The sequence below is a fragment of the Coregonus clupeaformis genome, unplaced genomic scaffold, assembly GCF_020615455.1.
Source record: "Coregonus clupeaformis isolate EN_2021a unplaced genomic scaffold, ASM2061545v1 scaf0064, whole genome shotgun sequence".
Classification (NCBI taxonomy): Eukaryota; Metazoa; Chordata; class Actinopteri; order Salmoniformes; family Salmonidae; genus Coregonus; species Coregonus clupeaformis.
The window spans coordinates 328,579-354,962 of record NW_025533519.1 but is presented as its reverse complement, the minus strand read 5'-3'; the positions used below and the strand labels follow the sequence as shown (position 1 = coordinate 354,962).

At 45.0% G+C, this 26,384-nt stretch overlaps 2 protein-coding genes across 3 annotated transcripts in view; both read right to left on the bottom strand.

The window, feature by feature from the left end:
* Positions 1-18,231, bottom strand: part of LOC121556572 (gasdermin-E) — a 44,629-nt gene extending 26,398 nt beyond the window's left edge. The window contains exons 1-2 of the mRNA XM_041870449.2: positions 17,756-18,231; positions 17,183-17,447 (exon numbers count right to left, since the gene is read on the bottom strand). Coding sequence (XP_041726383.2) covers positions 17,183-17,423 — 241 coding nt within the window. The 5' untranslated portion in view covers positions 17,424-17,447; positions 17,756-18,231. The remainder of the gene's footprint in view (positions 1-17,182; positions 17,448-17,755) is intronic.
* A 1,485-nt stretch (positions 18,232-19,716) lies between these two features.
* LOC121556567 (gasdermin-E-like) overlaps positions 19,717-26,384 on the bottom strand; it is a 53,377-nt gene continuing 46,709 nt past the window's right edge. The window contains exons 3-7 of one of the 2 annotated variants that reach the window (XM_041870442.1): positions 24,019-24,135; positions 23,620-23,747; positions 23,265-23,430; positions 23,083-23,156; positions 19,717-20,112 (exon numbers count right to left, since the gene is read on the bottom strand). In XM_041870442.1, the coding sequence (XP_041726376.1) occupies positions 19,885-20,112; positions 23,083-23,156; positions 23,265-23,430; positions 23,620-23,747; positions 24,019-24,135 (713 nt within the window). In that variant the 3' untranslated portion in view covers positions 19,717-19,884. The remainder of the gene's footprint in view (positions 20,113-23,082; positions 23,157-23,264; positions 23,431-23,619; positions 23,748-24,018; positions 24,136-26,384) is intronic. The other variant, XM_041870440.1, reaches the window with a different exon arrangement.

The following is a 26,384-nucleotide window of genomic DNA, read 5'->3' as shown; positions in this document are numbered from 1 at the left end:
TCCAACCTGCTGCCAGCCCCATCCAGGATGCTCCCACTACAGTCCAACCTGCTGTCAGCCCCATCCAGGCTGCTCCCACTACAGTCCAACCTGCTGCCAGCCCCATCCAGCCTGCTCCCACTACAGTCCAACCTGCTGCCAGCCCCATCCAGGATGCTCCCACTACAGTCCAACCTGCTGCCAGCCCCATCCAGGCTGCTCCCACTACAGTCCAACCTGCTGCCAGCCCCATCCAGGATGCTCCCACTACAGTCCAACCTGCTGCCAGCCCCATCCAGCCTGCTCCCACTACAGTCCAACCTGCTGCCAGCCAATCTAGGCTGCTCCCACTACAGTCCAACCTGCTGCTAGCCCCACCCAGGCTGCTCCCACTACAGTCCAACCTGCTGCCAGCCCCATCCAGGATGCTCCCACTACAGTCCAACCTGCTGCCAGCCCCATCCAGCCTGCTCCCACTACAGTCCAACCTGCTTCCAGCCCCATCCAGGCTGCTCCCACTACAGTCCAACCTGCTGCTAGCCCCATCCAGCCTGCTCCCACTACAGTCCAACCTGCTGCCAGCCCCATCCAGCCTACTCCCACTACAGTCCAACCTGCTGCCAGCCCCATCCAGGCTGCTCCCACTACAGTCCAACCTGCTGCCAGCCCCATCCAGGATGCTCCCACTACAGTCCAACCTGCTGCCAGCCCCATCCAGCCTGCTCCTACTACAGTCCAACCTGCTGCCAGCCCCATCCAGCCTGCTCCCACTACAGTCCAACCTGCTGCCAGCCCCATCCAGCCTGCTCCCACTACAGTCCAACCTGCTGCCAGCCCCATCCAGCCTGCTCCCACTACAGTCCAACCTGCTGCCAGCCCTATCCAGCCTGCTCCCACTACAGTCCAACCTGCTGCCAGCCCCATCCAGCCTGCTCCCACTACAGACCAACCTGCTGCCAGCCCCATCCAGCCTGCTCCCACTACAGTCCAACCTGCTGCCAGCCCCATCCAGGATGCTCCCACTACAGTCCAACCTGCTGTTAGCCCCATCCAGGCTGCTCCCACTACAGTCCAACCTGCTGCCAGCCCCATCCAGCCTGCTCCCACTACAGTCCAACCTGCTGCCAGCCCCATCCAGGATGCTCCCACTACAGTCCAACCTGCTGCCAGCCCCATCCAGGCTGCTCCCACTACAGTCCAACCTGCTGCCAGCCCCATCCAGGATGCTCCCACTACAGTCCAACCTGCTGCCAGCCCCATCCATCCTGCTCCCACTACAGTCCAACCTGCTGCCATCCACATCCAGGCTGCTCCCACTACAGTCCAACCTGCTGCTAGCCCCACCCAGGCTGCTCCCACTACAGTCCAACCTGCTGCCAGCCCCATCCAGGATGCTCCCACTACAGTCCAACCTGCTGCCAGCCCCATCCAGCCTGCTCCCACTACAGTCCAACCTGCTGCCAGCCCCATCCAGGCTGCTCCCACTACAGTCCAACCTGCTGCCAGCCCCATCCAGCCTGCTCCCACTACAGTCCAACCTGCTGCCAGCCCCATCCAGCCTACTCCCACTACAGTCCATTCTGCTGCCAGCCCCATCCAGGCTGCTCCCACTACAGTCCAACCTGCTGCCAGCCCCATCCAGGATGCTCCCACTACAGTCCAACCTGCTGCCAGCCCCATCCAGCCTGCTCCTACTACAGTCCAACCTGCTGCCAGCCCCATCCAGCCTGCTCCCACTACAGTCCAACCTGCTGCCAGCCCCATCCAGCCTGCTCCCACTACAGTCCAACCTGCTGCCAGCCCCATCCAGCCTGCTCCCACTACAGTCCAACCTGCTGCCAGCCCCATCCAGGATGCTCCCACTACAGTCCAACCTGCTGCTAGCCCCATCCAGGCTGCTCCCACTACAGTCCAACCTGCTGCCAGCCCCATCCAGCCTGCTCCCACTACAGTCCAACCTGCTGCCAGCCCCATCCAGCCTGCTCCCACTACAGTCCAACCTGCTGCTAGCCCCATCCAGGCTGCTCCCACTACAGTCCAACCTGCTGCCAGCCCCATCCAGGATGCTCCCACTACAGTCCAACCTGCTGCCAGCCCCATCCAGCCTGCTCCCACTACAGTCCAACCTGCTGCCAGCCCCATCCAGCCTGCTCCCACTACAGTCCAACCTGCTGCCAGCCCCATCCAGCCTGCTTCCACTACAGTCCAACCTGCTGCCAGCCCCATCCAGCCTGCTCCCACTACAGTCCAACCTGCTGCCAGCCCCATCCAGCCTGCTCCCACTACAGTCCAACCTGCTACCAGCCCCATCAAGCCTGCTCCCACTACAGTCCAACCTGCTGCCAGCCCCATCCAGCCTGCTCCCACTACAGTCCAACCTGCTGCCAGCCCCATCCAGCCTGCTCCCACTACAGACCAACCTGCTGCCAGCCCCATCCAGCCTGCTCCCACTACAGTCCAACCTGCTGCCAGCCCCATCCAGGATGCTCCCACTACAGTCCAACCTGCTGTTAGCCCCATCCAGGCTGCTCCCACTACAGTCCAACCTGCTGCCAGCCCCATCCAGCCTGCTCCCACTACAGTCCAACCTGCTGCCAGCCCCATCCAGGATGCTCCCACTACAGTCCAACCTGCTGCCAGCCCCATCCAGGCTGCTCCCACTACAGTCCAACCTGCTGCCAGCCCCATCCAGGATGCTCCCACTACAGTCCAACCTGCTGCCAGCCCCATCCAGCCTGCTCCCACTACAGTCCAAACTGCTGCCAGCCACATCCAGGCTGCTCCCACTACAGTCCAACCTGCTGCTAGCCCCACCCAGGCTGCTCCCACTACAGTCCAACCTGCTGCCAGCCCCATCCAGGATGCTCCGACTACAGTCCAACCTGCTGCCAGCCCCATCCAGCCTGCTCCCACTACAGTCCAACCTGCTGCCAGCCCCATCCAGGCTGCTCCCACTACAGTCCAACCTGCTGCTAGCCCCATCCAGCCTGCTCCCACTACAGTCCAACCTGCTGCCAGCCCCATCCAGCCTACTCCCACTACAGTCCAACCTGCTGCCAGCCCCATCCAGGCTGCTCCCACTACAGTCCAACCTGCTGCCAGCCCCATCCAGGATGCTCCCACTACAGTCCAACCTGCTGCCAGCCCCATCCAGCCTGCTCCTACTACAGTCCAACCTGCTGCCAGCCCCATCCAGCCTGCTCCCACTACAGTCCAACCTGCTGCCAGCCCCATCCAGCCTGCTCCCACTACAGTCCAACCTGCTGCCAGCCCCATCCAGCCTGCTCCCACTACAGTCCAACCTGCTGCCAGCCCCATCCAGGATGCTCCCACTACAGTCCAACCTGCTGCTAGCCCCATCCAGGCTGCTCCCACTACAGTCCAACCTGCTGCCAGCCCCATCCAGCCTGCTCCCACTACAGTCCAACCTGCTGCCAGCCCCATCCAGGATGCTCCCACTACAGTCCAACCTGCTGCCAGCCCCATCCAGGCTGCTCCCACTACAGTCCAACCTGCTGCCAGCCCCATCCAGGATGCTCCCACTACAGTCCAACCTGCTGCCAGCCCCATCCAGCCTGCTCCCACTACAGTCCAACCTGCTGCCAGCCCCATCCAGGCTGCTCCCACTACAGTCCAACCTGCTGCTAACTCCACCCAGGCTGCTCCCACTACAGTCCAACCTGCTGCCAGCCCCATCCAAGATGCTCCCACTACAGTCCAACCTGCTGCCAGCCCCATCCAGCCTGCTCCCACTACAGTCCAACCTGCTGCCAGCCCCATCCAGGCTGCTCCCACTACAGTCCAACCTGCTGCTAGCCCCATCCAGCCTGCTCCCACTACAGTCCAACCTGCTGCCAGCCCCATCCAGCCTACTCCCACTACAGTCCAACCTGCTGCCAGCCCCATCCAAGCTGCTCCCACTACAGTCCAACCTGCTGCCAGCCCCATCCAGGATGCTCCCACTACAGTCCAACCTGCTGCCAGCCCCACGCAGCCTGCTCCCACTACAGTCCAACCTGCTGCCAGCCCCATCCAGCCTGCTCCCACTACAGTCCAACCTGCTGCCAGCCCCATCCAGCCTGCTCCAACTACAGTCCAACCTGCTGCTAGCCCCATCCAGCCTGCTCCCACTACAGTCCAACCTGCTGCTAGCCCCATCCAGCCTGCTCCCACTACAGTCCAACCTGCTGCCAGCCCCATCCAGGATGCTCCCACTACAGTCCAAGCTGCTGCTAGCCCCATCCAGGCTGCTCCCACTACAGTCCAACCTGCTGCTAGCCCCATCCAGCCTGCTCCCACTACAGTCCAACCTGCTTTTAGCCCCATCCAGCCTGCTCCCACTACAGTCCAACCTGCTGCCAGCCCCATCCAGGCTGCTCCCACTACAGTCCAACCTGCTGCCAGCCCCATCCAGCCTGCTCCCACTACAGTCCAACCTGCTGCCAGCCCCATCCAGCCTGCTCCCACTACAGTCCAACTTGCTGCCAGCCCCATCCAGGCTGCTCCCACTACAGTCCAACCTGCTGCCAGCCCCATCCAGGCTTCTCCCACTACAGTCCAACCTGCTGCCAGCCCCATCCAGGCTGCTCCCACTACAGTCCAGCCTGCTGCCAGCCCCATCCAGGCTGCTCCCACTACAGTCCAACCTGCTGCCAGCCCCATCCAGGCTGCTCCCACTACAGTCCAACCTGCTGCTAGCCCCATCCAGGCTGCTCCCACTACAGTCCAACCTGCTGCCAGCCCCATCCAGGCTGCTCCCACTACAGTCCAACCTGCTGCCAGCCCCATCCAGGCTGCTCCCACTACAGTCCAACCTGCTGCCAGCCCCATCCAGGCTGCTCCCACTACAGTCCAACCTGCTGCCAGCCCCATCCAGGCTGCTCCCACTACAGTCCAACCTGCTGCTAGCCCCATCCAGGCTGCTCCCACTACAGTCCAACCTGCTGCCAGCCCCATCCAGGCTGCTCCCACTACAGTCCAACCTGCTGCCAGCCCCATCCAGCCTGCTCCCACTACAGTCCAACCTGATGCCAGCCCCATCCAGCCTGCTCCCACTACAGTCCAACCTGCTTTCAGCCCCATCCAGGATGCTCCCACTACAGTCCAACCTGCTGCCAGCCCCATCCAGGCTGCTCCCACTACAGTCCAACCTGCTGCCATCCCCATCCAGGCTGCTCCCACTACAGTCCAACCTGCTGCCAGCCCCATCCAGGATGCTCCCACTACAGTCCAACCTGCTGCCAGCCCCATCCAGGCTGCTCCCACTACAGTCCAACCTGCTGCCAGCCCCATCCAGGCTGCTCCTACTACAGTCCAACCTGCTGCTAGCCCCATCCAGGCTGCTCCCACTACAGTCCAACCTGCTGCCAGCCCCATCCAGGCTGCTCCCACTACAGTCCAACCTGCTGCTAGCCCCATCCAGCCTGTTCCCACTACAGTCCAACCTGCTGCCAGCCCCATCCAGGATGCTCCCACTACAGTCCAACCTGCTGCCAGCCCCATCCAGCCTGCTCCCACTACAGTCCAACCTGATGCCAGCCCCATCCAGCCTGCTCCCACTACAGTCCAACCTGCTGCCAGCCCCATCCAGGATGCTCCCACTACAGTCCAACCTGCTGCCAGCCCCATCCAGGATGCTCCCACTACAGTCCAACCTGCTGCCAGCCCCATCCAGGATGCTCCCACTACAGTCCAACCTGCCTGCCAGCCCCATCCAGGCTGCTCCCACTACAGTCCAACCTGCTTCCTCCAGTGCCAAGTCTGCTGCCACGAGCACCTGGCCTGCTTCACCCACAACCCAGTCTGCTGCCAGCCAACTCCACCCATGCAAAAAACTAGATTCCATATAGACTGTGTTTCCAAATAGACAAGTTTCCATATAAACTCTGTTTCCATATCTAGTAGTTTCCATCTAGACTCTGTTTCCATATAGACTCTGTTTCCATATAGACTCTGTTTCCATCTAGACTCTGTTTCCATCTAGACTCTGTTTCCATCTAGACTCTGTTTCCATCTAGACAAGTTTCCATATAAACTCTGTTTCCATATAGACTAGTTTCCATATAGACTCAGTTTCCATACAGAGTAGTTTCCATATAGAGTAGTTTCCATATAGCTCTGTTTCCATCTAGACTCTGTTTCCATCTAGACTCTGTTTCCATCTAGACTCTGTTTCCATATAGACTCAGTTTCCATATAGAGTAGTTTCCATCTAGACTCTGTTTCCATCTAGACTCTGTTTCCATCTAGACTCTGTTTCCATCTAGACTCTGTTTCCATCTAGACTTGTTTCCATATAGACAGTTTCCATATAGACTCTGTTTCCATATAGACTCTGTTTCCATATAGACTCTGTTTCCATATAGACTCTGTTGCCATATAGACTCTGTTTCCATATACAAAAGGGTTAACACTGAAGAGAAAAAAAGATCCAATCAGGATTTGTCTTTGCTCTCTCTGGGGAGATAAATCTAGCTAGCTAAGTCAGCCATTGGCTAGGCCATCAGAAGCTAGATAAAGGCATCTGCCATTCAACTGTATTAGGGCAACATTTTGGAGTGACAGTGGAATCAACTAATCACATTTTGACTTAATGAGTGGGACTGTTTTTACAAAAACTTATGGAAACTTCTGCCTTCTTGAAGGCCAAAAGGTCACTCCGCAATAGCGAGCAGTAGTTTTCCCACAGTCTAGCTAGCTAGTTTTTGTTGTCAGTTAGTTTGCAGAGGCTGCAGCAGGTGTTATCAAAGAGGATGTTGTTGCTAATTTGTTAGCTTTTCCTTTTTCAAGAATAACTGGTTTGCATACCCACTGTTGCCTTAGTTAGCATTTTCTGGTAGATATCATCAGTTGGAACGTCTTTCCTATCCTACCGGCTACCGATGTCATTCTTCTTTAAGCTGCTCCATGCACCAGTTGAGAGCCGCAGATTATATTCAGTTGTAACTAGCCTGTGTGGGGCGCGCGCATGTGAATACATTTCACGTGCTTTGTGATTGTGTAGGCTACTTTGTGCATGATTTCTCTATTGCACTACATAATTGATAAGTCGTATACCCTCTGTCGTAGTAAATATTAAAATGTTATAGCTTGGTCTGACTAAAATCTTGTGCATGACCCATTTTAATGTTAGGAGCTTGTTTTCAATCAATGCTGTTCCTATGCAAGAACAATGGACAGAGCCAATATCTTCTCAAGGACAACTCCCACGCCACAGGCCACAATCTGGTTGCTCCCCACGAGACTTTCCTTTGAGAACATACACACATTCACACACACATCTCCATGCATACGCACACTCATCCTCATGCCTCACGAGTTACGCACACACACACACTGCACTTCCTTCTACTGGTCAGAATGGGGCTTCTACTCTGGACAGAGCAGACCCGCCTCCTACGCCTCGGGAACCAATCAAGGGACTAGAAGAAGGACCCCTTCCTTTGTGTTGCATTGTATAAAGTAATGCTGAAAACTCTGTTTTTGATCCCTTTCAACTGTCTCGATAAGAGGCAACTGAATGGGTCCATGCATGTAGCTTGAGCAGTACCAGCTATCTCTGTTGTTTAATAAACTGCCTTTTGCTTAAACATATTCCTCTCCGTCTAGCGTCGTTGGTTCTGTACTTCCTCTCCTGTATGGTTTCACCAACAAAAATGGTAGCAGAGGATGGTTTTTAATTCGATCTAAAAGTTGGTGCGAGAGGAAAAGGCAAATCATCGATCTAAAAACAGACGGAAGAGTGACCTGAAAATCCTGGAGAAATCAACTATTCGTCTTGGCTCAGGAAACCTGATCAGAGCGCGCTCTTCTAAAAAAGGTATGCAGAGCCTGTTAAAACGAAATCTTGCATATTGTATTATAGACCAATACCAAATTATGATCAGTAGTACTGAGCGTGAGTATGAATACTTGTTAAATAATTTTCCATCCTAATGAATTAAGGCATAAATGAGATATCTGGTACTGTGAACACTGAGAACTGTGTATATTATGAGAGTCTTACCAGTGACTGAATACTGATGGTTGTATATTATGAGAGTCTTACCAGTGACTGAATACTGATGGTTGTATATTATGAGAGTCTTACCAGTGACTGAATACTGATGGTTGTATATTAGGAGAGTCTTACCAGTGACTGAATACTGATGGTTGTATATTAGGAGAGTCTTACCAGTGACTGAATACTGATGGTTGTATATTAGGAGAGTCTTACCAGTGACTGAATACTGATGGTTGTATATTAGGAGAGTCTTACCAGTGACTGAATACTGATGGTTGTATATTAGGAGAGTCTTACCAGTGACTGAATACTGATGGTTGTATATTAGGAGAGTCTTACCAGTGACTGAATACTGATGGTTGTATATTAGGAGAGTCTTACCAGTGACTGAATACTGATGGTTGTATATTATGAGAGTCTTACCAGTGGCTGAATACTGATGGTTGTATATTATGAGTCTTACCAGTGACTGAATACTGATGGTTGTATCATGTATTTTAACGTGTAATTTTTGCCTGTGTGTTTTGATGTATTATAACGTGTAATGAATGATGGGAAGTTATAGTGAGACTTATGAGACTGAACACCAATCTGTGGAATTGAGTGAATTTGACCTAGGGTTTCAGGAACCGGGGACTGGGGAGACTGATATTGAAGTTGTGCATGATTCTAGAACAAGCGTGAGATAACTAAAGCGTGGTGTGTGCTGTGTGTAGAGATTACTGCATTGGTATATGTGACTGGAATTCTTATTCTTATGATAATAATTGCATTAGAAATTATATAAATTAGCCTCTTTATATGCGGGGGTGTCATACATGAGATAAGTCTGTATTTGATACCGATAATACATCCAAGATAGAGAAAGCAAGATGGCAGGACCAAACATAACCATACCCAAATTCAATGAATACTTAGAACAACGAATGACAGGGAGAGTAATGCCAGGTCCACCAAGGGAGGGAGGTCATATGCCCGCCCTTGATGTACAACAGATAGAAATGACTGATTATGTGAAGAAATTGACGGAATTTTCTGCAGCACTCTCTTCTCAGGCGCAGAAGGCCCAAGAGGGGGAGCTGTCGGGAAGTACGCTGACACTGAAGGTAAACGTGGGAGACGGGGTGAGGGTTAAAGTCCACAAGAGAAAGTGGCTGGAACCCAGGTGGACTGGACCGTACGAAGTGAAGGAGGTTACTTCACACTCAGTCCAGGTCAGAGGTAAATCAGGAGCACCCTGACACCATCTAACACACTGCACTCCAGCCCCCACTCCTTCCAGACCATTGTCTGAAGTAAGAGCTGATTTGAGCAGCGAGAACCAATCCTGACAACACAATGAAGAAACCCTTATGGGAACAACAATCTCACTCAGGGAGAAGGATAACTTTTTCCCCCTGGGAGAGATTGGGAGTGTCTGAATGATGTATGTATGTTTTCTGATAGGAATTGGACTCCTGCTGGGCACTCCTTATGAGGTGTTGTTCTTTTACATTACATTTGAGTCATTTAGCAGACGCTCTTATCCAGAGCGACTTACAGGAACAATTAGGGTTAAGTGCCTTGCTCAAGGGCACATCGGCAGATTTTTCACCTAGTCAGCTCGGGGATTAGAACCAGCGACCTTTCGGTTACTGGCACAACGCTCTTAACCACTAAGCTACCTGCCGCCCTACATGGAGTACAGTTTTTGGGGGCTCGTCCTTTTGGGTGCTGACTGTTGTACTATTAATAAAAACGTCGATAGAATTAACTGCATACATTAATGTAAAAAATTAGGCAATTGGACACAACAAGGTTTTGAGGCGGTGCATGGCCAGTTGGCTGCAACCTCTCTCATGGCTTTCCAAAATCGTATTGCTGTCGACATGCTCCTGGCTGAAAAAGGAGGAGTATGTGCTATGTTTGGTGAACAATGTTGTACCTTTATTCCCAACAATACAGCCACAGATGGCAGTTTGATAATTGCCCTGGAAGGGTTGCTGAACTCTTAATGGCAAAATGAAGAGCCACTCAGGGGTGGATACTTCAATGTGGGACTCTTGGATGGATGCGTTTGGTAAATATAAAACGCTTGTTTCTTCTATACTTGTATCCATCTCAATTTTGCTGCAATTCTAGTGCTTTGTGGATGCTGTTGCATTCCATGCATACGGACGCTGACAACCAGGATTATAACCACCGCTATTGATCCGCATCCTGCAGATAACGGTCAGATGTTTCCTTTGCTTGCTATTGACGATGCTGACCAAGGATATCTGGATGATGAATAGCATTTAAGCTTTTTGTCACGTCTCTTGTGAGACGTGAAGAGGGGGAATATAAAACTTTATCTTCTGATAAAGTTTTCCCTATTTTGCCAATTGCAGCATTTAAGCTTTTTGTCACGTCTCTTGTGAGACGTGAAGAGGGGGAATGTAAAACTTTATCTTCTGATAAAGTTTTCCCTATTTTGCCAATTACACTGTTAGCTTGTGTCACGTCTCAAGTTTTCCTTCTTTACTGTTACTTGGTCACGTCTCTGGGGAGACGTGAAGAGGGGGATTTGTCGTAGTAAATATTAAAATGTTATAGCTTGGTCTGACTAAAATCTTGTGCATGACCCATTTTAATGTTAGGAGCTTGTTTTCAATCAATGCTGTTCCTATGCAAGAACAATGGACAGAGCCAATATCTTCTCAAGGACAACTCCCACGCCACAGGCCACAATCTGGTTGCTCCCCACGAGACTTTCCTTTGAGAACATACACACATTCACACACACATCTCCATGCATACGCACACTCATCCTCATGCCTCACGAGTTACGCACACACACACACTGCACTTCCTTCTACTGGTCAGAATGGGGCTTCTACTCTGGACAGAGCAGACCCGCCTCCTACGCCTCGGGAACCAATCAAGGGACTAGAAGAAGGACCCCTTCCTTTGTGTTGCATTGTATAAAGTAATGCTGAAAACTCTGTTTTTGATCCCTTTCAACTGTCTCGATAAGAGGCAACTGAATGGGTCCATGCATGTAGCTTGAGCAGTACCAGCTATCTCTGTTGTTTAATAAACTGCCTTTTGCTTAAACATATTCCTCTCCGTCTAGCGTCGTTGGTTCTGTACTTCCTCTCCTGTATGGTTTCACCAACACCTCCACTACGCTACTAGCCCTTTGTGTTTAACTAAAAGTGCACTCTCATACATCAGTGCGCTTGCATTACGGTTGATGTTCTTTCAGAATCACCAACCTGTCACACACTGAAGGCCTATAGGTTCGCCACTGCACAAACATGTATATAATAGATATAAAGGCTGTTAAGATATGAATGTTTCAAGAAAGAGTGTATATATAATTATGAGCTCTTTACACCGTTGGTCTCGGGAAGAAATTATGAGTCCTCACTGTCCGAGACCGAATCAAGACCGAGTACAAATGTACACTCAATATGTAGTCTCGAGAACAGACTTGAGAGGTTAGCATGTCTCGGGGGTATGATTTTTGACCCTCTGTAAATTTCTCACTCATCATTATTCACAATGCATTCAGGATTATCCATAATCATGGTAGCATCCACATTAATGTATATGTGTTTAGAAACATATTCTATTCTTATTTATAATAAAAGTGCCTCGAAAATGACACAACACATTATTTACCATTCATTTCTATTGGACACAAAATAATCTGAAACACAACCAAAACGAACTGCAAATGCATCTAACAAGTTTTTAGAGTCACAAGCTTGATGTAGTCATTGCGTACTAGGAATATGGGACCAAATACTAAACTTTTGACTACTTTATTTATAAGAATCTTTAGGGGTGTCAATAATTTTGACCCCTACTTTTTAAAGATTTTTTCAAATTACTTGTTAAACAAAATCTCTGAGCAATTGTATTAGTATAAAATAATATAATTTCCCCCTTTTTTTTGGTTACAATATAGCTCAGTATTTGAATTATTTATTTTATACAGTCATTATTTCTAATCTTTATCAAGGGTATCAATCAATTCGGACCACACTGTATATTAAGTCTGAATTTCTTGAAATACATAAAGGTGCACCACAGGGGTCGATTTTGGGACCCATTCCCTTCACTATTTATATAAAAACCATTGGTCAATCTGTATTTTTTTATTTAAATAACTTCATCTACAGTACATTCGGAAAGTATTCATTTACATTTACATTTACATAATTTAGCAGACGCTCTTATCCAGAGCGACATACAAATATTCAGACCCATTGACTTTTTCCACATTTTGTTACGTTATAGCCTTATTCTAAAATGGATTAAATCGTTTTTTTCACTCATCAATCTACACACAATACCCCATAATGACAAAACAAAAACGGGTTTTTAGATTTTTTTACAAAATTTCACATTTACATAAGTATTCAGACCCTTTACTCAGTACTTTGTTAAAGCACCTTTGGCATCGATTACAGCCTCGAGTCTTCTTGACAAGCTTGGTACACCTGTATTTGGGGAGTTTCTCCCATTCTTCTTTGCAGATCCTCTCAAATTCTGTCAGGTTGGATGGGGAGTGTCGCTGCACAGCTATTTTCAGGTCTCTCCAGAGATGTTCAATCGGGTTTAAGTCCGTGCTCTGGCTGGGCCACTCAAGGACATTCAGAGACAATCCTGCGTTGTCTTGACTGTGTGCTTAGGATTGTTGTCCTGTTGGAAGGTGAACCTTCACCCCAGTCTGATGTCCTGAGCGCTCTGGAGCAGGTTTTCATCAAGGATCTCTCTGTACTTTGCTCCGTTCATCTTTCCCTCGCTCCTGACTAGTCTCCCAGTCCCTGCCGCTGAAAAACATCCCCACTGCATGTTGCTGCCACCAACATGCTTCACCGTAGGGATGGTGTCAGGTTTCCTCCAGATGTGACGCTTGGCATTCAGGCCAAAAACTTCATCAGACCAGATAATCTTGTTTCTCATGGTCTGAGAGTCCTTTAGGTGCCTTTTGGCAAACACCAAGCAGGCTGTTGTACCTTTTACTGAGGAGTGGCTTCTGTCTGGCCACTCTACCATAAAGGCTTGATTGGTGGAGTGCTGCAGAGATGATTGTCCTTCTGGAAGTTTCTCCCATCTCCACAGAGGAACTCTGGAGCTTTGTCAGAGTGACCATCGGGTTCTTGGTCACCTCCCTGACCAAGGCCCTTCTCCCCCGATTGCTCAGTTTGGCCGAGAGGCCAGTTCTAGGAAGAGTCTTGGTGGTTCCAAACTTCTTCCATTTTAGAATGATGGTGGCCACTGTGTTCTTGGGGACCTTCAATGCTGCAGAAATATTTTGGTACCCTTCCCCAGATCTGTGCCTCAACACAATCCTGTCTCGAATCTCTACGGACAATTCCTTCGACCTCATGGCTTGGTTTTTGCCGACATGCACTGTCAACTGTGGGACCTTATATAGACAGGTGTGTGCCTTTCCAAATCATGTCCAATCAATTGAATTCACCACAGGTGGACTCCAATCAAGTTGTAGAAACAACTCAAGGATGATCAATGGAAACAGGATGCACCTGAGCTCAATTTCGAGTCTCATAGCATAGGGTCTGAATACTAATGTAAATAAGATATTTCCGTTTTTTTTTTTTATACATTTGCAAAAATATACCTGTTTTCACGTTGTCATTATGGGGTATTGTGTGTAGATTGATGAGGACATTTTTTTCTTTAATCAATTTTAGAATAAGGCTGTAACGTAACAAAATGTGGAAAAAGGGAAGGGGTCTGATTACTTTCCGAGTGCACTGTATGTTCAACATCAGCAGTAATTTCCACTGAGAAAGGTTCAGTGTGAAGCCATTCAGCTATGGATTTCACAGCCCTATAATAATGATACAAGTTATATCACCTTAAATAGGGTTTATTTACAACCTCTGGGGTATAACATGTTGGGGAAAGTGGTCTGACATATAACCCCTAACTTGAGTTCAGTCTTCACCGATGAGAACCAAGAGGGGCCTAGCTTCATCCTTCATGACTGGCAAAGGCCTCGATTCTAGGCCGTAGAAAATCCTACATCCATCTCATGAGATCAGAACAGGATGGTTTAACAGTGATTCATATTACTGGTTTGCATCCTAAAAAAGGATAGTTGTGTTTTGCTGCATAACACACTTACATTATTTGTCTACCCATAGGATGTGGATCATTGTCAGGTTATTTGATATAAGCTTCAGTAACAAAAGAACACCATGGTTGTAATAACACTTTAAACAAGTAGTTTGTAAATGTGTAGAATGTGTTTGATTTGGGTCCATACTGGTAAGTTAACTTACGTAAATTAGACAGTCACAGAGGATTTTCTTCTGAATAACTGGTCAGGGCATAGCAGTTTCCATTCAGCTTCAGGCAGCTTTTATGTAAGGCTTGATCACACTTGTAGTGACTACTTCTATCCATCACTCCCATTGTTGCTTATCCATTGCTAACTAGATATATCAATGTAATTACACCCAACACACTGTTGAAAAACAGAATGCTTCCCACCACTAGATCACATAACTAGACGTGAGCTGAGCGGGATGCTAATGCTGCCACCAATGTAGCCACCAAAAGCTACAACAGTGACTCTAACCAGGGCTCATACGTGGCAAAGTGTGCTCTAACGGCCGTTGCCATGAAAGCCTAGTAGGCCTCTGGGCAGAAGCAGTAGGCCTACAATGCTGGCATATGCCTCGTTACAATATATAACATGATTGACACGACTATATTAACCATCATGAAACGGCCTTGGAAGTGCCATAAATTTAAGCCAACATAATTCATTATTTTACATTTAACTGCAGTTCAGACTCGTTATAGTTGTAAATACCATGCAGTCGCACCAGGTCAATTTAAAGCAAACAGATTTTTTTTGCAGGTCTTCTGTTTCCCCACATTTATTGGTGAATAAATGTCCCATCATGAAAATGTATCCCCATTCCCCAATCAAATACCTTCATCGATACCACACAAAAAACAAACAAATAGAGCTTTTTACACCAATCTGGCAACCCTCATAAAATCGGCCATAACACCAGTATCCAAAAGTATTAAGCGAAAACATGCATAGAAAACAGCATTGGCATTAATACATAATAAAAAAGCGTAAGGCTACTATTATATTATAAATATGTCGGTGAAAACCTGGTTGATTAACAATATTGTGTTAACACATTTGTTTTTTATATATAAATAAATGTGGGACACAAAAAAAGGTAGTGCATTACTTCAATACATTTCAAAAGTTTCCCCACCAAAACTGTATTTTCCTATGAATGAAGTTGCACAAAAATGTGTGTATTTTCACACGAATTAAGCCACACAAAAACGCACAAAATCTGCTAAAATACTTTTGGTACATATTTGCACGAATTGAGTGTGAGATTGTGTTACTTTTCCTTGACAGAATAATTATTCTCCACTTTGACCGTGCACTTTCGGCAATAGAGGCGATCGGCCGATTTCTGGGGGTCTGTACTACCAAAGTTGACTGCTTTTGTGCCTGCCAGTTAACTAGCAGTTCTCAGCTGTTAGAAGGCAATGACTAGCAGTTTTTTACTCGCGATAAAAACGGATGATTGCCATCATTTTTTCCCGAGTTATTACTGGTTTATTTAATGTAACAAACCAAACATAAAACCTTGTAAACGTTTCATGGTCACCTCATAAACAATGCATTTACACCTGGCGTTTCCTTGAAACAGGCATTTATTTGCAGAAATGTGTGGCGTTGCCAGGCTATTAAAAGAGACAGGCAGCTATTTCAGACTGCGTTTAACAAGTTTTACGGTAATAGAAAGAGGACACTGTCAGCAAATTGTTCCCGGAAGGCAGGGTTGCCATGTTCGCTAATTTTCAAGCCTTTGGGCTACATTGATGACAACTTTTTACCAGTTGTAGGTAGGCTATTTAGAATCATTATGGAGACACCTATTTTTTTCCAACCCTTTTACAATAAAACATATTAACACGCTAGAAATGATGCGCATCAAGAAATAACGGCCACAAAACACTGGAAGACGACTTTGGGTGTACTAGAGCGCATTAGAACAATTTGCGTGGAGATGTTTTAAACTACATTCTAATATCGACTTTGCTTATGGAAAACAGTTTCAAGCAAAGTGTTTTACACATGCTCAGTTCTAGGGTCTGGGGGGATGTACTAGTGGACATTTGAAATGGACGTTATGGAACTCCCTAGCGTGACTCTGTTATGCGGAAAAGTCCTCAATGAAACGGACAAATGTGAAAAATGACACCTTTGCATCTGTTGGCCTATTAGCCTATTCATTGATATGTCATTGTAGGCTACTGTTGGCTACCATTTGGCACAATAAATATGTTGAAATGACTATATCACTGGAGTCATTGCAAATCAATTTGTGCCACTTGTGTAGCCTACCTGGAGCTGGCACACAGATTTAATAAATAGCCCATAACTTCAGTTTATTGTTGTTGTAGCCTTGTGTTATTATGCAAATATTAATGGACATGTTTAGTTAAATAAAATGTAAGTTATCAAAGCTCTATCGCAATTGCCGATCAATTGTTTAGGCTACAGGTAAAAAATAAAAAAATAAACACTGGCTGTTGTTGACAAGCATATTCAGTTCATATACATATTATTAATATTTAATTCAGTGATTGAAATTATGACCCCATCCTCAGTAGCCTATTCCAGCTGGCTATTGGGAAACACAAGCACTTCTTAACTCGAAATCGCCTCGCTATTCATGTTGAATAAATTAATCTGCTAATTTGAACTAAGCAAACTCCTAAATCGTTCAGTTTACATCTTGCCTACATCTTGCCTACGCTACTGTAGACTATCTGAAATAAGATGTAAGCCTATCAGGGGCTATAGGCTACCTGCATCTATCAAGCAAACCATGGCAAAGTTGAATCACAATCATAAACCCATATTTTAGTCTGTAGCCTATGCCTATACCTAATGAAAGTCAATCTCGCAAATGGGCCATTTATAACTGTTTGTAGTCTTAACATCTGGCACAAAATAATGGCACAATTGCCAGAAAATAGTCTAACATTCATTTTTTAAAAGTTAGTCCAAGTGTTTGAGATCCTCGATTCAACTTTCATCACTCAAACTCTCCTGGCAGATTTATCTATAGTTATGCACATGCGCAAAACAGATTTATTTAGGTACATTTTAGTTGGACCTGGCAACCCTGCTGGAGGGGCTGCAGTGTTTACCTGGGTTTAAAGGTTTGTCTTTAGGTTCTCCAAGCTTTCCAGGCTTCAGCACATCACTCAGGGTAAAGCCTCTGGACTGGTATTTCGGTTCCTGCCAGAAGCATCCCAATCTGGGCCTGGTCTTCACAATGAGTGAGAGGAGATTCAGTTTACCGGAGCTGTCGTTCAGACTGGACACAGGGATCAGGCTACCGTTATAATCTACTTCCTTCAGCATGGATTTTACGGCCTTGGAAATCATGATGGTTGTGGATCGTGTTTCGGACTACAGCAGATGACAAAGACATCAAAGAAACAAAACTAGGATGAACACATGAACACTCAATCAATACAACAGCTTCTGAAGAGCATTCTAAATACATTTCACACACACATGAAAGTTGGCAAGACACTCAATAATGCAAACACAATCTTTGAAAGGTTCAATTTCCATGGGAAAAGAGTTGATCAGAACAGCGTAGCATTGCTTTTGACAAGACAGGAAATCATTTCAGTGAAAAATGTTGGTCATTCAAGACTATCCTAAGCATGCTGTATATTTTTCTCATCGCAACACTGCAAGACCTTCATTACCAGGTTCGCACTGCTTCTTCCTCTGGGTCCTTATGACTTGGAGATATGTTAAGAATGAGATACTAGTATGTCTGAAATGCATTAGCTAAGAGTTCATTACATAGTAGTAGGAGGAGTCTCTATCTTAACCCCTTCTTGGGAAAGTGAAGAGCATTCCTGCTCTTCACTTCTGTTTTATTTCATGAGAAAATACTGTAACTTTATTAGAAGCAGGCAGAACTCAATGAGAAGCAGACTACATGCCAAATTCCTGGGAAGTATATGCTGGTTTGATAAGTGTTGTCATCAGTTTACCAGAGAATAATGCTCCTGTTCATACGTGTAATAGCTCAGTAACTTATCCACATCATCTTTCAGTTTCTTCAGGCTACCGAAGCGCACAGCTTGTGCAATGAGGAATGTTCTCTTTAAGGCCCTGTTCACACTGAAGTTATAGAACTAATGCACAACGCATTTGGTAAAACTGTTATGATACAACAGAGTGTTTCTACACAAACAGTGTTGTGGAGACATTGCACAATGGTTGTGTGAAATATTTTGTGTAGATGAACTACAGTAGTAGCCTACTGTATCATGTGTCCAATGTGTGGTGAATCAGTTGTACAACCTGAGTGTGTACGGGGCCTAACTTTTACTACAGGGTCAAAAAGTCACATCCACATACCTCACCATTGTCCTGTAGGAGAGTCAAACACTAACAGATGGTTATCAGTTCCAAACTGCAATAACAGTTCAAGGGTGTCATGTGAATTTCTATTTCTAATTCAACCTAAGCTTGAATCATTACCAGAGGTTGTAAAGCTCTGGTTTTAATCATCAATGATTCAAGGTCCACAATCCACAAGTAATTATCGGTATATTTATTCATGGAGAGCTCTGCCGCCAAAAACACAAACATACTGTTTTTATACCCCTTGACAAACAAAGGCACTATGCTCCTCCCACCTTTAGGTGGCTTTTTTAACAGTTCCCGCCTTCTCCTTTACCCTTGAATGTTTAGTACCCCCTCTGTTAGTGGGTTGACACTACATGATAATTCTAACATTTATACTGTATTTGGGGTGAAATCCTTTAGTCATTATTCTTAAAATCCAAATTAATCTAACAAAGGGTACGTTTTAGTTTCAGTTTGAACAAATCACAGGAGCCTTGCAGTAATAACATACTGTAGTATTCTGATGACAAAATGTCTATGTTGATCAAACACTGTGAATCTCGGCGACATCACAGGAATGGACCATCATACTGACTCCACATGTTGAGCATTGGGGATGTTATCTTTGAGTATACAATCATTATTAAAAAGAAGAAAAACTTCATCACACTGGTATTCTAGGCATCAAGATTACCAGGGTGCTGGAGTTCGTTTTAATAAGTGTAGTTTTTGCACCTGGTAGCACGGTAATGTGAGAAAGTTTACACTTTCAAATGACTGTACAGTACAATAACAGTCTTCACAGAAATATTTAGGATTTTTTTGGAGACGTGATTCTGGTGAACAGTAATTTTAACAGGATTCTGTTTCTGTTCTTGTCATGTGGGTCACTAGACAATGCTCTAAATGTAGGACCCCCCCACCCTCCTCCCACCAGTGTGCCTTTATGATATATTATCTTATGATTAGAAGAATGGAGGCCGGGACATCTGATATTGTTTGTTAAACTTTACTGAAAGCATTACAAGGATACTGTAGTAACTAAATAATGATGCTAATTATGCTGTGAGAACAAGGAATCCGCTGACACTGTACTTTGATTATAAAGGTTTATTATATCAAAAGATTTCAGCGTCAATTTACAGACTTCTGCAGACATCTGGAGAATAACTGACCCAATCTCTAATATGTTATTCTCCCCTCCTTTGTTTCAATCATGGTATTTATATCCTATGCCCTATGTAACATAATATGGGTGTTTTCTCATAAACCAATCCCAGGAGGCCACCTAACAGACTTCCTCTAACACACCATTTGCAAACATCAACAAAGTCATAAACTGTTTAGACACTACAATACATACATTGTTGTTCACTAGTTCTTTAGCTCAACTAGTGCAAGAGTAACACATGGAATGGAATCGTGAGTGTATCAGTTCAAACAGGATTTTCTAGCTCACTCACTCACTCTCAGCTTACACTAAAGAAGCCAGGCCTTTCACAGTGATACTCATGACAAGAGGAAGGTATCCAGGCTGGTCCTTCATCTCTGTCCTCAGTGTGTCCTCCTCTCTCTTCAGTGTAACTTTAGAGTGACCAAAGAGACTCTCTGTCCTCCCAAACACCTCCTCCTCAGTCAGAACAGCCAGACCTGCATCTCTCAGAGAGAGGGTCTCCCCACTCCCTGCTGCCACATGCTGCACCTGGAGGACAAGCAGCACAGGAATAACATTTATATGCTTTATTTTCTGGGTCATTCTTGAATTAAGATGGCATTTGCATCCCTCGACTATGCAACAATGAAAACCCTTTAAAATGACAAATAGTTAAACATTATAAATGTTTTAGTTGATATTGAACTGTTTATCAATGTGAAAACATAATGCAAGTCATTTATACAGCAAAACCTTATTTCTATGCATTGTTTAAAGTACTTAGGGAAAGCAAATTGGCTTGTCCCAGTAGTGATGAGTAGAGTGGTAGTGACATATTTTTGGGATTTAGAGATATCTATTATTTTGAATGCTATAAAATAAACAAACGTATTTAATATCATTAGTGTTACCGCCTTGTAAATCACTCATTACAAAGATATACAAGGACCTTGAGCATTCCTTCCAGTGGCAAACTGTTATTAGGGTAGGGGTCTATATTAAATATAATGATTTGCTAATCACACCCTTTTAGTATGTCATAAATAGAATGATTCCATTGATCATTTGGTGTGTTTAAATAAAAAGTGTCATTGGTGTAACTCAATTGAAATGAAGGGAAATTACACTCTGAGCAAAATGATTAATCAAATCTCTTTAAAAATAATTTACTTAATAATTTACTAAAGGTTAAATGACCTTAGATTTGAGATGGGTGGCCTCCATTTAAGAAAAACCTAAATTACTTAAATGTGTCATTGGTGTTACTGTAAGTGGCGACGCGTCATTCAGGGCAGCCCCACAACTATCCAGGAGATGGCGCTGTTTTGCATGTAATTCTGGCTTTCATTCATGTCACAACATGATATTATATCAGTAAGCAAACACATTTGATTTGCTTGAGCTAATTAAGCATACGTCCTCGCTTCCCGGTTGTATTGTTATTTTGGTCACTTTGAGTAAGACAGCTCCCTAATGCAGCTGTTTCAGCCTCCTTCAGTGATCTGTTGTGGAGAGGACAGGCAGGGGAAAACCCTCATTGATCTTCTCTGGTTGCGCACAATTGGCTGCACGTGATTGGCACATTCTCAAAGGTTCAGATGGGTGAGTGAATTCATTGGGACAGTGCAACAGCATGTACTGGGAGACTCAGGCAGCGGTTGCCCACTTGGGTGCTGCCATAGAGATTCATTAGTAGTGCCCGCCCAAGAAGGCTTGATGTTAGCCTATTTATTGCCTTACCTCCATAACTTGCTACATTTGCACACACTGTATATATATGTATTTCTGTTGTATTTTTGACTTTGTTTTGTTTTACCCCATATGTAACTCTGTGTTGTTGTTTTTATCACACTGCTTTGCTTTATCTTGGCCAGGTCGCAGTTGTAAATGAGAACTTGTTCTCAACTGGTTTACCTGGTTAAATAAAGGTGAAATAAAAAAATAAAAATAAAAAAATGTCATTTGCCACAGATACATCGACGTCTTATCTCCGGTAGCTTTGATTGGACTGATGTGTCAATTTCATAGTTGTTTATCGTCTTCTAGCTAGCTAGCTGAAAAGTCTTCATGAATCATGTCAACTATCTCCTAGCAAATCATGTTCAAACTTTGTGTAATAAAGTAAATGTAGAGATAAGACATATTGGTGCACATCAGCCAATGAACAGGCCTCCATTAAAATAAAGCAAGTTAGAAAATAATTCAATCTGAGTGGTTTGGATAGAACTTGTGGTGGCTAACAGCTAGCTAGCTACAACGTGTTGTTAATGATTGATGTCAGAATTTAATAACCCATGGAACTGTTTCTATGCAATGGTTGAAGCGAGGGAGTAGCTTTATAAACTTTGTTGCTTTATTCATAACCGGAGCATCTTGTTAACAGGTGTGGGGATTTATTATTCTCATAAATGGATGGGATGACTAGCTTGGAAGGAATGCATTAATGATTAAGGCATGGAGGGTCTGTACTGTGCTGATGTGGGTTGTTTCACCTGGCATGCTGTGATTGATGTGAGGAGCTGTTTTAGGGAGTAGGGGAAGATAAGAATTTATGTCTCCAAATACTAGACTACACTGCTTCTTTGTGATCTGTGAACCGTCCTTGGACGTAGGAATGGTATCTAGGGGAGCTGGCTCTTCTTACCATGACAGGTTGTTATGATAAGAACTTATGCCTGGCAACAGTGTGCAACGGTGGAGCGCCAAGGGACTGGGACTAGCCCGTGCGCCAACGGATTGGCTGAGTAAGTCTAAACCACGCTCAGTCTCTACTCTGATAGGCCCAGCAGGGAGCGGGAACTATCTCTGTCAGAGTATTTTAAGGAGAACTATGGATTAGTTCTCTGAGTGCCCTGCGTGGTATTTCAGTGAACCCGTATATACGAACATCATATTTACCATTGAAGGTTTTGCATTAATTAAAATACTAGTATATCTTAGAAATCGTGTTGACCTCTTTTGTCCCAAATACCAGATTTGAATTGACGCAACTTGACACAGGCAGATGCAACTACACTCAGAATGGTGTTACAATGATTAGCAATATTGCAGACCAATGCTGATATTGATTCTGAAGTAAAATGTACTTTACTCTATAAAAGTATGCTGGACTACCGTGGTCTTCCGTGCAGTGAGAGCCAAAGATATGGGAAAGTAGCCTATAAACTGATCATAACCCATATGTTAGAACGTTTGTGTGTGTGGCTCTAAACTCATTTCTGTGAATGGTAATTATTTATGATTGTGCATTCTATGGTTAGTGTAGTGTAGTAATGTATCGATTCATATTCACTTTTTTCATTGAGTTTGCCCCACCAATATTTTTGTTAAAAATGGCACTGGTTACTATCATCGGTGTTACTACCTCTACTGGTGGCACAATGTTATCATAATGGTAGAAATATTAGTTTATTTAGAATGGGAAGATATACCCAAATACATTTACATAAACAAAAATGTAGAAAAATGAAGTCCAGTCCATACAGGATTGGAGGCTCAATCAAGCAGGTGTGAACTCACCAGGATCTGCAGGGCCTGTAAGACTGGAGGACTGCAACAGGATCCCAACACAGAGAGACCCTCATCTGTCATTCCTGAAGAAATAAATATGCACACATATAAAACCACAGTAGTGAACCTAGTTTCCCAGTACCTGATCAAATAATAACACAGAATCCTGTGAAAACTGCTCTCTATCTCACCGTCCATGGCACTGACAATGAGGTGGATGGCAGTGAGAAGTGAGGATCTGATCTCATCCTTCCCAACACATTGGTCTACAAGATCCAGTATGGCCTGGACTGTCTCCCTCTCAGACTCTTCCAGATCACCCAGGTCAGGAGTCTCACCATCACAAGTCCGATCCAGCTGTAGACAGAGAGACAGAGAGAGGGGAGAGAGAGAGAGAGGAGGGAGGGAGAAGAGTGAGAGAGAAAGAGAGTACATTTAAGACCGAGAGTATGTTACAGATATTCTGGTTGATATATTCATTCCTGCCATTAGTTGTGTGTGTGTGTGTGTGTGTGTTTGGCCCGTGTTTCTGTACGTCCCACTCACCACACTCTCCAGCACACTGACTGCCTCTCCATCCTCCATGGTTGTCTTGAGGAGCTGGAGCAGAGAGGAGCGTTTGGCCGCTGGCAGGGCTGACAGCAGCTGGAAATGACTACTCAGTTTCTCCAGTTCTGTCAACACACAAACAACAGACAAACCATGTTACTTTGTCAAAGTGTGATCAATGTTTTTTTATATACCAAAAGTGTGGTATATTGAACAGACATTCCATTCAGTAGACTACATTACATGTTGACCAGACGTTCCATTCAGTAGACTACATTACATGTTGACCAGATGATCCATTCAGTAGACTTCATTACATGTTGACCAGATGATCCATTCAGTAGACTGCATGTTGACCACTAGACAGGAGACATTAGCCTCCACTGGCATTATTACCTTTCTTCAGATTTAGGGGGCTGTTGGCATCAAAGTCACACACCAGGTCCATAATTCCATCCTCTTCAAACTCATAAACCTTTTCAAAGCCCCCATTGTTGGAGAAGAGGCACAGCTCTGTGGACAAGAGCAGACAACAGCCATAACCAGTCACACACAGACATATACAGTGGCTGTACCACATACACACTGAGGAACATAAGCTAGCTGTGTACTTTACCATGGTACTTAACCATGCAGCTATACCTGGGACATTGCACTTGATTAACCATACACTTCCTCACCAAACTGTCCATTGCATTTGACAAAGAGTTCAATCAGACTGTAGGCCACGACAGTATTTACAGGAATAACCAGTGACACATCACTATCTCTCTGAGTACTGCCGCTCTGCTTCATAGAGGCCTGTGGAGAAAATGTCAAATCAGTCAGAGACGTTTGGTGCACAGACGACCCAGATTCTAACCCAGACAGTCACCTCTACTACACCATTTCATTTTCAGGAAGTGGATCTAATGACAAAAACAGGAAATGATCTATGTGGGAAACCAGGGCTACAGCATTTACCACTACTGAACAGACATCTGTGAGTATTACCACTATTGAACAGACATCTGTGAGTATTACCACTACTGAACAGACATCTGTGATCTGTCAATATGGTCTTGACATTTACATTATTTATGTAGGCCTAGCTATCATAAAGTGAGATTATTGAGATTAAAAATCTATTTTACAACAGAGATCATCTAAATCTGAGTTGTCAGTTATACATTATTATGTTTTTCCACTCATGAAAATATGATGAAAACATCATTCACTTCAGTAGAACGCTTGTTAATCTTTCCTCCTACCTTCTCTCTCAGGGCCACACAGGTGCTCACGTTAACTCCTACATTGCCGCGCTTCCGGACTTTGGTTGTGACGGGGCAAGGTTGTGATGTCATAATATATTATGCCATTTAGCAGACGCTTTTATCCAAAGCGACTTACAGTCATGCGTGCATAAATTTTTTTTTTCTCCATCAACACCCCTAATATTGCCCTGGGCTTCTCCCGGGTCTGCTTGATCACAGGGTGGGTCATTTCCAGACGTCTGCAGGAGGGACCCAGATAAATTATACAAAATATAGAGTGGGCGAGCAAATATTATTTAAAGGTGTTAGTGGTCCTCTGTAGCTCAGCTGGTAGAGCACGGCGCTTGTAACGCCAAGGTAGTTGGTTCGATCCCCGGGACCACCCATACACAAAAATTTATGCACGCATGACTGTAAGTTGCTTTGGATAAAAGCGTCTGCTAAGTGTTATAGTTAGGATTCTTTCTAGAGGGTCATTCTTGAACTGCATTGGCTTTTGCGTCCCTCGCCTTTGCAACCATGAAAAACACTTTAAGGGCTCTCTTCAATCTGTAACACTGAAGCATTACGGATTCCGCTAAATAAATTGAAAGGTAATTTCCGTTTGAGCCGATATATCCAGCGTTTACCGTGAATGCAGTTTCTGCCAAGTCCTGGTAAATTAGGGTAAAATAAAACATTGTCTTTACATTTCAATCACGCTTTGAAGCTGCATTTCTGTGATGCGGATTGAATACAACCCTAAAATTACAAATAGTTAGACATTATACATGTTTTAGTTGATATTGAACTGTTTATCAATGTGAAAACATAATGTAAGTCCTTTATACTGCAAAACGTTATTTTTATGCATTCTTTAAAGTACTTAGGGAAAGCAAATGGGCTTGTCCCAGTAGTGATGAGTAGAGTTGTAGTGACATGTTTTGGGGATTTAGAGATATCTATCTATTATTTTGAATGATAGAAAGTAAATAAAAGTATTTCATATATTGTATAGATCAATAAAAACAAAGAAGGCTATTAAATTATTATTTTTTACAAATATAATATGTGTCCTTAAGTTTTATGTCATTAGTGTTACCCCCTTGTAAATCCATAATTAAATAAATATAAAAGGACACTCAGCATTCTCTCAAGTGGAGAGACAGAGAGAATTACTAGCTAATCACACCCTTTAAGTATGTCAAACATTTTAGGATTTCATTGATCATTTGGTGTGTCTAAATAAAAAGGGTCATTGGTGTTTGTGGAACTGTACTGGTTTCAGTGAGGTCCTTCAGAGAGGTGTCTATGGATTTCACCCCCAGGAGGTAACACTAATAAAGCTTATAAGCTAAAACAACATGTTTTCTCTTTTCTGATTTACTGAAATTAGATACCATACTCTAGTGTTGTCTCTGTATTTCCCCCTATATTTTAAGCCGGTCTCTACCAGTGGACCTGCTGGGCCAGCACCTACAGCTCCACCAGCGTCTGGGTCTGCTGTTCAGACTCCTGCATTGAGGACTG